Source organism: Symphalangus syndactylus, chromosome 5 (genome assembly GCF_028878055.3).
Source record: "Symphalangus syndactylus isolate Jambi chromosome 5, NHGRI_mSymSyn1-v2.1_pri, whole genome shotgun sequence".
In the NCBI taxonomy this organism is placed as follows: Eukaryota; Metazoa; Chordata; class Mammalia; order Primates; family Hylobatidae; genus Symphalangus; species Symphalangus syndactylus.
Window position 1 is genome coordinate 69,220,719 of NC_072427.2, and position 15,742 is coordinate 69,236,460.

The 15,742-nt window shown below is 45.0% G+C and overlaps 1 protein-coding gene across 1 annotated transcript in view; it reads left to right on the forward strand.

Moving 5' to 3' along the window:
* KLHL42 (kelch like family member 42) overlaps positions 1 to 10,838 on the forward strand; it is a 23,015-nt gene extending 12,177 nt beyond the window's left edge. The window contains exon 3 of the mRNA XM_055280272.2: positions 5,545 to 10,838. Coding sequence (XP_055136247.1) covers positions 5,545 to 5,996 — 452 coding nt within the window. The 3' untranslated portion in view covers positions 5,997 to 10,838. The remainder of the gene's footprint in view (positions 1 to 5,544) is intronic.
* Positions 10,839 to 15,742: the final 4,904 nt, after the last annotated feature.

Below are 15,742 nucleotides of genomic sequence, written 5' to 3' on the forward strand. Positions count from 1 at the left end.
AAACCCAGCTTTTTGGTCAGCCGTCTTGTGATTTGGCTGGGCCTGGTTTGTGGGGGTCGCTCTCTGAGGTTGGGTAGGTCTTTGGAGAAGATTATCAGGGAACTCCCATCCTTATCCCAAACACACACCAAACCTGCCCCCATCCACCATTATGGAATTTAGTACCAGAGCATCCTTGCAGATTAGTTTTCATGTTCTCTCTTTGTGAGCACACACACATCAGGTAGAGGTTCCAGAAACCCGGCTTTAGGACACCGTTCACATATCAGAGGAGGAGCAAGAACATGAATACAAGAGAGCTCTTTCCTGACCAGCAGTGGGAGGTGGTTGGTTGTACTATCTGTTTATTTATTTATTTATTTATTTTTTGAGATGGAGTCTCCCTCTGTCACCCAGGCTGGAGTGCAGTGGCGTGATCTCGGCTCACTGCTATCTCTGCCTCCCGGGTTCAAGCAGTCCTCCTGTCTCAGCCTCCCAAGTAGCTGGGATTACAGGCATGCACCACCATACCCAGCTAATTTTTATATTTTTAGTAGAGATGGGGTTTCACCATGTTGGCCAGGCTAGTCTGTAACTCCTGACCTCAGGTGATCCACCTGCCTCAGCCTCCCAAAGTGCTGGGATTACAGGTATGAGCCACCGCGCCCAGCCTGGTTCCACTATTTATTAAAGTGTACATATGTGTTTTTCACTTTTTTGGTAGGCGTTTTATAGTTAATAATTCGGAAATAAAAAAATTTCTCTGCAAGTTACTTATTTTTTGTGGAGACGAGGTCTCCCTGTGTTGCCTAGGCTGGTCTTGAATTCCTGGGCTAAGTGATTGTTCTGCCTTGGCCTCTCAAAGTGCTGGGATTACAGGCATAAGCCACCATGCCCTGCTTGCCAGCAAATTTTATACTGCTCTTCTTGGTAGGGAATTGTCTCAGGTTGCAGTGATAGGGAACAATATAGTTGTTCGCAGGATACAGTGGCTCATGCCTGTAATCCAGCACTTTGGGAGGCTGAGGCAGGAGGATTGCTTGAGGCTGAGAGTTCCAGACAGGCCTGGGCAACATAGCAAGACCCCTTCTCTAAAAATGAAAAAAATTAGCTGGATGTACCTGTAGTCCCAGTTGCTTGGGAGGCTGAGGCAGGAGAATTGCTTGAGCCTGGGCGTTCAAGACAGGCCTGGGCAACATAGCAAGACCCCTTCTCAAAAAATGAAAATAAAAAAAATTAGCTGGATATGGTGGCATGTACCTGTAGTCCCAGTTACTTGGGAGGCTGAAACAGGAGGATTGCTTGAGCCAGGGGTTTGAGGCTGCAGTGAGCTATGACTGCCCCACTGCACCCCAGGCTGGGTGACAGAGTGAGACCCAGTCTCTAAAATTAAAAAAAAGAAAAGAAAAGAAAAGAAAAAATAAAACCGTGGTTGGGGGAAGACAGACAATCGGGGACAGTCAAGCAGAGGGGTGCCGTTCCTTTCCTCCACTCTCCAAAGCAGATGTCTCCAAGTTACCTCTTAGCCAAGGAAGCCTATTTCTGCATTTGGTCTATGTGACTCTATGGCGCCCAGGACTTACAGAAAAGGTGTAACCTGGCTCTTAGGACTTTAAGCCACGTTGTAGCAGTAGAGTTGCCATTTTATTTGACATGGTGAAATAAACTACCACTCCTTTGTGGTACCATATGGGCAGGACAGAGCTCTTCAACCCTGGCTAACAAGCCTGAAGAAGACCCTGTGAGGCCGCAGCAGCCATGGGAACTTCCCAAAGGACAGAAATCCACATGCTAACGTAGCATCCAGATAGGTGACAGAAATTCCTTCCACCATATCCAAATGTGTCCTGTTTTGGGGATTTATGTTAGGAAGAAGTTAAAATGTAAAGTATTTGATGAACATCTGATTTATTTATTTTTAGAGTAAGTCAAAACATTAATTCAGTGGGGAAGATGGTGGGAGGTGTGTTAGTTTCCTGTGGCTGCCATAACAAATTAGTATACACTTGGTGGCCTAAAACAACAGAAATGTGTTTTCGTATAGTTCTGGCGACCAGAAGTCAGAAGTCAAGGTGTCAGCAGGGCTGTGCTCCTTCTGAGGGCTCTAGGGGAGGAGTCTTTGCTCCTTCTAGTCTCTGGTAGCTCGGGGCTCCTTGGCTGGTGGCTCCATGACGCCCCTGCCTCCGTCTTCACAGTGCCTTCTCCTGTGTGTGTGTCTGTGGCTTCTCCTTTCTGTCTAAGGACAGTTGCCGCTTTGGATTTAGGCCCCATCTGGGTAATCCGGAAGATCTTGTCTTAAGGTTTTTAACTTAATTACATCTGCAAAGACCCCCTTTCTTTTTCTTTTTTCCCTTGAGATGGAGTCTCACTCTATTGCCCAGGCTATAGTGTAGTGGCACAGTTGCAGGCTCAACCTCCTGGGTTCAGGCAATCTCCCACCTCGGCCTCCCAAAGTGCTGAGATTACAGGCATGAGCCACTGTGCCTGGCCCAAAGATCCTTTTTTTGAATAAAATAACCATTCACAGGTTCTAGGGATTAGGAAATTGACATATCTTGTTAGGGACCACCATGCAACCCACTGAAGCGATGTGTATATTTATGTATTTAAGGAGAGGCAAGACAAAGAGAAGTGACCTTTTTTTTTCCCCAGTCCCAAGTTTTTGTTATTTGTCGAGCTATTCCCAATGTCCCTCTCTGGTGACTCTCCACTGAAGATAGTTTTCAACTTTTTCTTTACATACAATTGAAAAAAAAGAGAGACTTAGTAGTCATTTCTTTGACCTTCAACATTGGTTGTCAGGTTATAGTGATTACAGGTTTAGACTAAGCCATGGGCCCCTCAGTCCCCCAGGAGTTTATGTAGTAATCCCCATCTCTCGTGTGTGTGTGTGTGTGTGTATATGTGTGTGTGTCTTTTCTTCTAGGAAAGTAAATACTCCCAGTTATTTACCTATGAGCAATTCTAAGAATTCTGATTCCTCTCTAGGTTGAGTAACACAGACTGCATCTTGTGGGCTGACATAACGCACATATGTGCTTTGACTTCTCTTGTAACCAAGAGCTGTTCAACACTGACAGGCGGCACTGTAACCCAAAGAGTAGATTTCCTAGTTTTTCCATGACCCTGGCTGAGCAATAGATTTGACCTAGAAAACCCTTCTTGTGTGTTTTGTAGCCTCACAAGCCACTGCTAATGTACCTTCTTCACTTGGGCCACCCACCGTGATTTCTGTCCTGGATTCCCTGAGCCAAATACCCATGATGGGATGGTTCAGTGATGTGGATGGATGGCTATTTGTGTAAGGGCCAAAAACTAGTTTTCTAAGATGGGAGAGCTGGGCAGTTACTTCTACTCTGAAGCCTTTCCCTTTCTCTGCTGGGGCTTTCCCAGCACTTCCTAATAGTTCCCTGTATTTCAGATAAGTCATGATGATTGTTAGGAAAAAAAGAAAAAAGAAAGTTAGTTTTTAGCCTCCTGACTTCTTAAGTCAAGTGAGACTTTTAAAATTTAGTAAATAATAGCTCATTATTTTTATGGTAGCTACCTGATCATTTTAATTCTTTAGCAGCACTGAAGAAATGCAAAGAAGTTCAATAGAGAGTAATAGCTATAAAGGGAAGAAGGGTGATTTGTCAAACTTCAGAATCAACTTTAAATGTAAAAACAAAAAGATCATTCCGCCAACTCAAGCCACCTCTTCATGGTCTGAGCCCTTGTTGAGTGAGGAGAGAAAACATTTACAGAACACCTGGAAAGGCCTTCGGGCCTGGAGCTGAGAACTACGTGGAAGCCTCACTAGAATGAGTTCTTTATTCATCAGGTGGACAGCCAGGTTACTAAGGAGCACTTTTTGATAAATTAGTGACCAAAATCCCCTTGGGCCATCTCCTAAAATGATCTTTATCATAATAGCTACAGTAAAAAGAAAGAAGGAGAGGTATTAATGTGGGTGGAAATCAGAAGGACAGATTCCTAATGCCGTGGCTTACAATTCTGAGATTTCTCTAGGTATCAGGACATGTGCACGCATAGGACTTTGCTCTCTTAGGAGATACTTCAGTTTTTATCAGCCGTGGCTGTGGAGGGTGCTCTTTAAGCATTGCTAACTACGAGTGGGTCCCTCTCAGAAGGAAGGACTGTAAGAGGTATGAAACTTCTGAGAAAATGAGCTGTCTTCTCTTACCAAGCGTCTGCAGCCGTCAAAATGCTGTAGGCTTTAGTCGTCTGCCGGTTCCCAAGCTGAGCTGTCTCCTTCATGGATAGGATTTGCTTGTTTAGAAACAACAACAGCAAAGTTCATTCTGTTTATAAGTCAGAGCATTTGTTTTTTCTGCTGAGGCTAAACTAAAATACTTATTTATTCTTTCCTAGAGGAAAAAAGAAAAAGAGAACAATTAAAAACAAGAAAAACAAAACTAGATATTCTAAATTTCACAAGCGTTTTTCAAAAAGAGGCTAGGCCATATTTTTCCTTAAAGAAAATTACTTTTTTTTTGAGAGACCAGGATCTCACTCTGTCACCCTGGCTGGAATGCAGTGACATGATCACAGCTCACTGCAGCCCCACCCTCCCATGCTAAAGTGATCCTCCCACCTCAGCCTTCCAAGTAGCAGCTGGTACCATAGGTGCACATCACCATGCCTGGCCAATTTTTTTATTTTTTTTTTAGAGACAGGGGTCTCACCATGTTGCCCAGGCTGGTCTCGAACCCCTGGGCTCAAGTGATCCTCCTGCTTCAGCCACCCAAAGAGGTGGGATTACAGGCATGAGACACCATGCTTGGCCGAAAATCATTATTAATTAAAAATGTCAGAGCAACCTTTTATCTAGACTTTGATCTTATCTACACTACAACTGTCATCTTGTGAGGGACATGGGAAATGGGAAAAGGGAGAGGGGAGGCCCTTTGTTAGTGTCTCTCTGGTGATATAATTGGGAAACTAAGGCTAGGCATGGTAAAGACCCTGTCTTTACAAATAAAAAAAAAAAAAACTGGAAAACTGAATTGCCAAGTGATTCTGTGGCTTGTTAGAAGGCCGCAGGTGAGACTGCTGCATTTCTCCTGACTTGTAACGTTGTGTCCTTTTCACTAGACAGCCTCTGGAGATCCTGTGTTGCTACTTGTCATGTTTCTTAGGATCAGCTGTCAAGAATAATCTACTTCCTGCCCAGCCTGGCTTCTGTATTAAGTAGTCGGTAATTCTGTAGCTATTGATGAGGGTTCTGAGGCACTTACTTTTTTTACACTGACCTGGTGGTTCAAGGGTGTGGGGATACCAGGGAGGAGGGGCTGTGTGAAAGTCAGAGCTGCGCTTTTTCCTGGTTTTGTCCAATCTGAGTCTCCCAAGGAAGAGACGTTTGGGAGTGGGAGGTGAGTGCGGATGGATCTAAATATATCTCTTCCCAGCCATTTTGAAAACGGTTTTTCTAACTTGTGCTTTTTGTGAAAGAGTTTTTTCTCTTTGTTACCACGTTATGCAGGCAGAGGTAGACATTTCTGTACAGACTTGCCTAGTGGTGTTTGTGGAGGCGGTGTCATCACTTGTCTGTCTTTCTTTCAGACCGGAACATGAACATTTTGCAGTACTGCCCCTCTTCCGACATCTGGACGCTCTTTGAAACATGTGACGTCCACATTCGCAAGCAGCAGATGGTGTCTGTGGAAGAGACCATCTACATCGTGGGTGGGTGTCTCCACGAGCTGGGGCCGAACCGCAGGAGCAGCCAGAGCGAGGACATGCTCACCGTGCAGTCCTACAACACCGTAACCCGCCAGTGGCTCTACCTCAAGGAGAACACGTCCAAATCGGGGCTTAACTTGACTTGTGCGCTCCACAACGACGGTATCTACATCATGAGCAGAGACGTCACCCTGTCGACCAGCTTGGAACACCGAGTGTTCCTCAAGTACAACATCTTTTCAGATAGTTGGGAAGCATTTAGGCGTTTTCCAGCTTTTGGACATAACTTGCTGGTTTCTTCTCTTTATCTGCCCAATAAAGCAGAAACATGACTGAATTGAATTAGTAGATGAAAGAAACCTGGTTCAAGATTTTTTAAAAAATGTGGTGTCCCATTCCAAGGGAGACCGATTCCTAAAGGGTAAAGAAGGGTTAAACTAGGTCACGTATATACAGTAGCAGCTGTAAATAAGCTTACTTGAACTTAATTACTTGAAAACTGGTGGAAAAAAGAGACCAACTTTGTTATTTTTTAAATTATTGATTTTTAAATTATGGGAGCAAATCCATCTCCAAACATGATACTCTTGGGCCAATGACGGATCATCAAAATGTAGATTCATTGTGTCTATGTGGTAAAGGGCCAAAGTCAATAATTGGAACAAATGGTAAAGATGATTTTAAAATCTGTTGTATTTAGGTCCCTTGACATATCATTAGCACCTTAAGTGAGAGGTTTTCTTTTTCTTATCAATGTACTTGACAAGCATTCATATTAACATATTCATTTTCTCTTCTCCATAACCCATTCCCACACATACATCTAGTATGTTTAAAATAGGGTTCTGTGTTCAGATATTTTGTTTGCACACTACTTTTTAGGAAACTTACGATGATGGAGCCCTACAGTGAATACTTACGAGTGTTCAGTCCTCCCCAAAAGTTGCATAAAAATATTCTTAGCTATTTTTCCAGCCTTTTTTGCAGTTACAAATGCTGGATAAATAGACTGATATAACCTCTTATTTATGTGGCAGATTGCATATTTATGTGGACACATAGGTTGCACTGCTAGGCATTCTGCATTGTTGTAAAGAGGATATATTATTTAGAAAAATGGATATATGAATATTTTTAAAAATTGAGTCTTAAATGGGAAGGGAAGAAAACACCAAATAAGAAAAAAATTTGCCTTTAAGAGTTACTTTTGTTGAATGTATTTGACTTAGTTCTTATTTTAAGGCTAAAAAAACTTTGTCATATTTAAGTTGGCAGCTTTCTAATTTAATCTTAGCTTTGTAATTCATGTTTTGCTTTTGTGGACTAAGGTAAGGACAGCATTTAAATACTTGTGTTGGAGTGAGGGGAAGAAGCTGTTGCAGAAGTGGAATGGTTTCTGGTGGTATTTCTGAAGTTAGGTAAAGTGCTTTACTTGCCTTGGTTGTTAATTGAAATAGAATTCAGCTCAAGCAGTTGTTTTCACTGAGTGAGTTAACAATAAAAGCTTCTGCCAATCATAGATCAACATTCCTCAAAAATATATATACTCATACTTATGGAATTTTATTTTGATTGAAAACACTGAAATTATCTGATATTTTGTAATGGAATCAGTTAAACTGTGAGCTGGATTCCATCTTCTGCAGTAACAGCGGGCAGAACCCTTTCAGATAGCATGTGCCTCACTTTAAGAAAGTCCTGTGGGGGAAAAAAAAACTGTCAGAGCAAATTCATGCATTCAACAAACACTTATGAGTGCCTGGAGTATGCCGTCCACTGTGCAGATGTAGGACAGGGGCTAATCACTTAGAGTTCTTCAGTTTATTAGAGGAGTCACTACAGGGTTTCTTTACAACCATGGCCTCTAGTATACTTAAAATAAGGGTCCAGTTATAAAAAGCCTATTTGCACAACTTTTTGGGAATACTTCTATTAACTAAAATGAGGTAAGCCATTATTTTGGACATAGAAACAGATCTTCGCATCTTGTCACCAAATAATCTTACCTCTAGTCTACTTACAACTTTGTAAGGGTTTCTAAGCTGTGCCCATTTATTCCCAAATATTAAGCCCTTAAAAAAATAAAGTCTCTGAACCAAAATCTTCCCAGGAATAGTACTTAATAGATTTTAATGTTAATTTATATTCATTATAGAATTGAATTTCCAGTAACCTGTAATTTCATTACATATATTTTAAAATCTATTTATTTTAGATGGTGTTAACTTTTTGTTGCTGAAGAGCTTAACTTTTTAAAGGCTTAGTCCTATACATTTAGAAGTTGAATTAGTACTGGACAAACAGTTGGAGATTAGTTTGCAAATAAGCACATCATATCAAATACAATATTCCAGCCAACCAGTTAATTCTCTTCCTGGCTACATTCACTGGGTCTATTTGCCTAATGTTGACAATTAGATTCTTGGACCAAGTGGAGGTGTACTCTGATCCACAAAGCTCTTTTATAAGCCAGGTTTGGGGGGTGTGTGTGTGTGTGTGTGTGTGTGTATGTGTGTGTATGTTTGCATATTATAGCTCTCTTTAAGACAGACATCTAACAAGATTGTGTTATTCTGGGCTGCCAGGAGTACTTAGGAAAGGTGGAATGTGCAATAGGAACAGATCTGTGCATTTTGTGACATCGTCCTTCCTGCTGTGCACATCAGCTGTGTTGACATTTTGAGGGTAGTTTTAATTTAGCTCTGTTCTCTTGTTGGTGCCAGTATTACACTGAAGATTACCTATGATAGAGGCAATGTTGCTTTGAAAATCTCCCTTCAGGTGGAGGTTGCAGTGAGCCGAGATCGTGCCATTGCACTCCAGCCTGGGCGACAGTGCAAGACTGTCTCCAAAAAAAAAAAAAAAAAAAAGAAAATCCCCTTTCATCCCCCAGGACTGTCCTTCACTCTTTGATAGTATCTCTCTATTTTCTTCCCAATTCTCTAAATGCTTTATCATTTTTTCCTGAGATGCTTCTGAGGGATGCTGACCTCTCACTATGGGGAAAAGGGTTGCTTGGAGGACCTGGGGTGGCAGCCCCTCTACCAGAAGCACCCTATTTTATAGAGAGCAGTCTGAATGGTAGTCCTGTGTGTGGGTTGTTAGAAGATTGGTTCTTCCTGTTATTCTCTCTGGCTTTCCTTTCAACCCCCTTATTTTCAGAGGCATCTCCCCTTAGCATCCTTTAAAAGGTTTTCTGATGAATGTGTAAAAGAGTTGATTATTTCGACAGTATTGGTTAAGTCACAATGACGAAGTGCTGAGAAGGTTATGGGTACCAGGAAGAAATAAACAGAAGTCTTAAGATTAGAATGAGAACCAAAGAGAATTTAACCCTGCCATTTTTTTTTAACACCAAGATCCTAAGTAATTCCAAATGCCTTAGCTATCAGTGAAAGCTACACACCATTGAGATGGGCAAAATTCTTTCTCTACAAAGGGAGTAATCAAGTAAATACCTGTTCTCTTTCAATGGACTGTTGCTTATTGAGCATTGTGGATGGTGTGTTTTCAGATTTCCGGGTGAAGTTCTGACCCTACCTGTTTGGCCAAAGATGTAAATTGAGAGGAAAGGCCTTGGTCTTCCTGATCGACCAGCATTTAACGAACAGTGGCTTAATGCAGATCACTCAAGAGGCAGCATAGCAATGTAAAAGGAATATAAATAGGTGTTGGATGCCTTTTTCTTAGACCAGGAATGGGGAATACATAACACCTGTGCTACCGCTCTTTTAAGGAGGCATTATGAATGAGTGCAGCATTCCTGTCCTCTGTGCCAGGATTTGGTCTTAGAATCTATGTCAGATTGGTGCTTCCAGACACCTATTCCCAATCCATCAGAGTGAAATGAAGGCTATTTGCCATCCCTGCCTTAGACAGAGGAGTGAAGGAATTAAGTGGGTAGACACCAACCAAAATGACTTTGAAAGCAGTGAGCTGATTGAGCTCCAGTTCTGTGGTTACCAGAAATACTGAGTGTTTGTCATGTGCAAGACAATGCTAAGAACTGAGAATACAGACATAAATAAGTCACGGCCCATGACCTTGAAGACCTTACGGCCTTATAAAGAGGTTCACTGTAATTGTCTTCACCGGGGCGTCCTTCTCAAAGATGCCCACTTTTGTCTGGCACATTGGAGCTCGGTGGTCTGGTGGTCCCTTCGGTCTTGGCCCTATCTGTCCTTTGTTTTTGTGATTTACCAACAATCATCACGAACCAGTTTTGTTTTTTTAAATTTGAACATCACATCTTGTGTTTTAGTTTTTTGCTCGATGATTTTTTCTCACTGCTTTTCAGTCTTCTCTGTACTTCATTTTTGTGAAAAAGTGAAAATCACATATAATCTGCTTTATTTAAAAATGCTCACTAAGCACTGCAGACTTTGGAGTTAGGGGCTCAGCAGCTTGTTCCAGTGAAAAGGAGGAGTGAAGCTAGGGAAGTTAATATCTAAGAGGGGCCAGCTGATTGCGTGTGCATTTATACCTAGGCCTTTAAAACATTCCCATAAAAAGTATTAATAAAGAAATTTCCGTTCCACACTAGTACTGATGAGAGGGCGGTTGATTTTGCCTTGTGATAATTATCAAAGGATAGTTTTTCACTCTTAGATTTTATTCACATAAGAGGTTTTTTTTTATTTTCTCTGTTAACTTAGGAACACATAAATTCACACCAACTGACACGTTGCTGACGTCTGCACTTGACCATTTTTATTCCTACAGGAAGCATTAAATATAAAAGATGGTCAATTTTGAAGAGCAAAGGGTGCTGAAATGACTTGTACGGTTGGCTGGTGCTTTCTCAAATGGATTGCCACAGTTCTTCACTAGTAAAGAAAAGGAAAATGTGATTTACATTATTGTCATTTTTTTCTATTAAAAAAACCCTTAAGAATGGGGCACTTTAGCTGTCCCTGCTGTGTTTTCATATCTAGTAGTCATTTTAGGGAAAGTGATAATCTGTAGAATGAATAGTTATGTTTTGATATCCTTTCTTTGTTAAAAGGTTGTATTAAGTCTTCAATTTCAAGTGTAGCTTAAAAGTGTAAACATTATGTGTTTCATTTGAATACAAGAATGCCTATGAAGTACTCACTATAACAGCATTCCTTTTGTGTTTAGAACTATAGAAGAAAATGTCTTCAAATAAAGTAGTTCTCAGTCACTTTTTGTTACCTAAGTTCTATGTATCAGTTACTTATGCAGGGCTGTGCCAGGACTGGGAGGAAATGGGTGAAGCGACTGGGGAGCCTGAGGTGGGAGGATTGCTTGGGGCCAGGAATTTGACACCAGCCTGGGCAACAGTGAAATCCTGTCTCTACAAAAAATAAAAATAGGCCGGGCGCGGTGGCTCACGCCTGTAATCCCAGCACTTTGGGAGGCCGAGGCGGGTGGATCACGAGGTCAGGAGATCGAGACCATCCTGGCTAACAAGGTGAAACCCCGTCTCTACTAAAAATACAAAAAATTAGCCGGGCGTGTTGGCGGGCGCCTGTAGTCCCAGCTACTCGGGAGGCTGAGGCAGGAGAATGGTGTGAACCCCGGGGGGCGGAGCCTGCAGTGAGCCGAGATCGCGCCACTGCACTCCAGCCTGGGCGACAGCGAGACTCCGTCTTAAAAAAAAAAATAAATAAAAAAAAATAAAAAAAAAATAAATTAGCCGATACGGTGGTGCATGCCTCTAGTCCCAGCTACTTGGGAGGCTGAGGTGGGAGGATTGCTTGGGCCCAAGAGTTTGAGGCTGCAGTGAGCTCTGATTGCACCACTGCACTCCAGCCCGGGCAAACAGTGCAAGACCCTAACTTAAGAAAAATCGAATGAATGGACAACCATTTCTTACACACTCAGGACACACTGATGGAGGAGAAGGAGGATGGCTGACCCAGCAGAGCGACACCCGAATCTAACTGAGCACTTGTTTTTTTTTTTGCCAGGAATTATTCTAAGCTTTTTTTATTTAAATTATTTAATCCTCACATGAATCCCATGTGGTAAATACAAATATCCCCCGCTTTACAGTTGAGGAAACTGAGGCACTGTAGGTTACAAATTGCCATTTGAAAAAGAGAAGGGAAAACCACATACAGTGGTCACTGGTCTAAAGGGTATCCTTTCTCTTGCTGGTGGAGGAGTGGGTTTCCGAGTGAGCCAGTCTGGGAGCCTCTGGTCCTGCTTTGCAGCAGCGCGTTCCATGGCTGACCTGCTTGGGGGTGACGTGGCAGCCTCTTCCTGTGGGCGTGGTTACAGGAGGTGTGTGGAGGGGAGCCTGAACACTTCTGTCGAGGCCAGGGATCTTAGGCTCCTGTTTGTAGGCCATCAACATTTCCTTGCCAATAAAACTTTAAAAACCCATTTGAGGCTGGGCATGGTGGCTCACACCTTTAATCCTAGTACTTTGAGAGGCTGAGGTGGAAGGATTGCTTGAGCCCAGTGAAAGAGGCTGGGCAAGGATCAGACTACGCCAGTCGCGGTCAAGAGATCTTTATTGGAGGTATCGAGCGGAGAAGGAAGAGGAGAGAGAGGAGAAGGAAGAGGAGAGAGAGGAGAAGGAAGAGAAGAGAGGAGAAGAGAAGAGAGAGAGCTGCTGGTGTGCTGGGTTTTATATCCCTTGGGCCTACGTGGGGCGGGCCCAAGGGAAGGCGGGAGATGCTTCCTTCTGATTGGCCCTCCTTTGGCGGGTTCAGACAGTGCCCGGTCAAGGAGGGGAGAAGAACCTGGAACCGGCGCCATTAAGGTACCCCTGTTACCTAACATTCCTCCGTTTTTTGTTTTTTAAGAAGTGGGGAAATGGGCGTTGTAGTTCGTCTGGCTACTTCCTGCTGAACAGGGGCGTTGTGGGGGAGGGGTAAGGGAGGACTGTGAGGGTTGTGGACAGGGCACAGGAGGAGTATAAGGCCAAGTAGTAGGGCGCTATGTATGAACACCTCCTCGGGTGTGAAGTCTATGCCAAAGCCGTGAGCCAGCCAAGGGGCAGGGAGGGCTCTGCGATGAGCCAGCTGTCCCTGCGGCGGTCGTCTAGGAACTGGTGGAACCCAGACATTAGGCGTTGGACCTAGGTTTAGCCCAGAAGGAAAAGAGAATGATAGTTATTTAGGGTGTTTGGCAGACTCCACCCTGGAAATGGCTGGATGAGGGATGTTGGATGAGGGGTTGTTATGGTAGATCTTATCTGACTGGTGTCGGCTGACTGGCGTATTGGTCGTTGATGTATCATAAGGGTGTGAGGCCGTCTCTGGAGTCCTCTGCGTCTTCACAGGTTGCTAAGAGTTGGTAATGTCTGAGGAGAAGCTGGTTAAAGGTTTGGTTAGAGATGGAAACGATGAAGTTAGTAGTGGGGGCAGAGGAGTTATTGGCAGGCATTGACTCCGATAAGGGGACGGCAGCAAGAGGGGGCTTTGACTGTGAAAAGGTAATAGGGCTGTGAAGGGGGTTCGCTGCTGGAGGAAGGTGAAAAGATGTGGGAGGCGGTAAGAGGAGGTCTGTTAAGGTTTGCACATAGACGTGGAACTTGAAGGGGGTTTGTGTGTTCTCCTGTTGGTAGTGTAGGTTTCTTTGACGGTGAACAGGTAGTAGGGTTGTGGGGAGAGTCTATGTTTCTGGAATGGGGGGAAGAGAAGGTGTTTTAGAGATGCGGATGGGTTTTCATGTTTCTCTTGTACGATTTCGTGACGTTTTTCAAAGTTGACTGCCTTTTGGGCTGCTTTACACAGCCCGGTTATTAAACAGGTGGCGAAGTGGTCCCGGGCAGCGACGCCAGTTTGGGTGTTGTAATCTCAGTTAGGCTCTTGCCCAGGGACTGCTTGCGCCCCTGTGGGCAGGGCTGGGGTTGTTTGGTGGACCTGGTCTGCATAAGTGTGGGCTTGCTCCCAGACTCGCCGGCGCTCCTCAGGTAGAAGGGTGTTAGAGAGGATCAGGTAAATATCGTGAAAGGTGAGGCTGTAAGCTTGGAGAAGATACTGGAATTCTTTGACATATGAAGCGGGGTTGGAGGTATAGGAGCCTAAGCGTTTTTCGATTTGTGAAAGATCAGCCATAGAAAAGGGGACATGGACGCGAACGATGCCTTCTGCCTCTGCTACTTCTCGCAGAGGAGCGAGGACAGGGAGGTGAGATCCGGAGCGAGTAGTAGGAGGGCTGAAAGGTGGAGGAAAGGAAGTAGGAGAGGTTGGAGAGGACGGGGAAGGAAGGCCGGGGTTGGCGGAAGGAGGCGAGGCTGCCGCCGGGGGCGGGGTGCTTGTGGGCTGGGCGGCAGCCGGGGGGAAGGGCTGTGGATGGTGATATGGCGGGGGCTCATCAGCAGGATCAAAGTCAGGAGCGGAAGGAATGAGGGGGGTCGGGGAGGGTGACAGTTTGAGGGCCTTTAGGAGGAAAAACCCGTGGAGGTACGGGATCTCTGCCCATTTTCCTGTTCGCTCACAATAGTTATAGAGATCCTGGAGGATACCAGGATCGAGGGACCCATAAGGGGGCCCCTTGTTTTGGTTATCTAAGGGGTAAGTGGGCCAGTCTTGTGTGCAGTATTTAATTAGACGTTTTGGTTTGAGGTCGGCCGCTAAGCCTAGGGCTGACAAATTGTTTAGGAGGCATCGTAGGGGAGAGTCGGCCGGCAGGGATGCGGAGCCTCCCATTGCGGGGCTACGAGAGGATATGCAGTGAGGGCTAAGTAGGGCGTCCCCTAATAGCCGAACACTGCGATGTGGCTCAGAGCTTCCGGTTCGGTCGTCACCAAAGCGAAAGGACTGAGGGGCCGACTATGGCCGGGGACCGTGGGCCACCTGGTACCAGGATTTTTGAGACGAGAAAGGGAAGGGGGGCCCAGGCTGGAGACGCAAGGAGGAGAGGGAGAAAACTCCGTTCCCTGCAGGCCGAGTCTAGAGTAAGATTTACAGCGGCCGAGAGCGGGCAGCTGAGACAGGAGTTGGTTGGCTGGTGTTGGACACCAGGAGGGGAGACTTACCGAGATGAGGCCGGTGTTGGGTGGAGAGGTCGGCGAACAGGAAAATGGGCGAAGACCGGCCGGGGTCTGGACCGAGCCCGAAGAGGGATCGGGATCCCACGGAAGGGTGGGGTGTTCCCGATCCGAGTCACGGCACCAGTGAAAGAGGCCGGGCAAGGATCAGACTACACAGGTCGCAGTCAAGAGATCTTTATTGGAGGTATCGAGCGGAGAAGGAAGAGAAGAGAGAGAGGAGAAGGAAGAGAAGAGAGGAGAAGAGAAGAGAGAGAGCTGCTGGTGTGCTGGGTTTTATATCCCTTGGGCATACGTGGGGCGGGCCCAAGGGAAGGCAGGAGATGCTTCCTTCTGACTGGCCCTCCTTTGGCGGGTTCAGACAGTGCCCGGTCAAGGAGGGGAGAAGAACCCAGAACCGGCGCCATTAAGGTACCCCTGTTACCTAACACCCAGGAGTTCAAGGACAGCCTGGGCAATACAATGAGACCCTGTTTCTATTAAAAAAATAAAAACTCAGATGCTGGTAAATCCGATCTCCGGCAACTCCATAGGATAAAGGCCCAGATTTAGAGGAGCCCAGTTTCTTTAACTTAGAGCCCATCTTTATGATGTCCGTCTCTTAGCCATGGGCTTCCTGCCCATGCCTCCACCTTCAGTTTGATGGTGTCAATCTCTCTCTTAGCTTTCGGGTAATCTGAAACCATAGGGGTCTGCCGTTCCCAGACTATATTCCAGGGAATGCTGCATTAGTAGAAATGATTACCTCTGTGTGGCAGGAGGTGTTTGGGAAATAAATACCCATCCTATTTCCTCTTCTTCTTCTTCTTTTTCTCCTTCTCCTCCTCCTCTTCCTCCTCCTCCTTCTCTTTTTTTGGAGACAGGGTCTTGCTCTGTCACCCAGGCTGGAGTGCAGTGGCATGATCTCCACTCACTGCATCCTTGGCCACCTGGGCTCAAGTGATCTTCCCACCTCAGCCTCCTGAGTAGCTGGGACCACAGGCATGTGCCACCACACCCAGCTAATTAAAAAAAAAAATTTATTTTTATAGAGATGGGGTCTTGCTATGTTGCTTAGGCTGGTCTCAAAAAACGATTCTCCCACCTTGGCCTCCCAAAGTGCTGGGATTT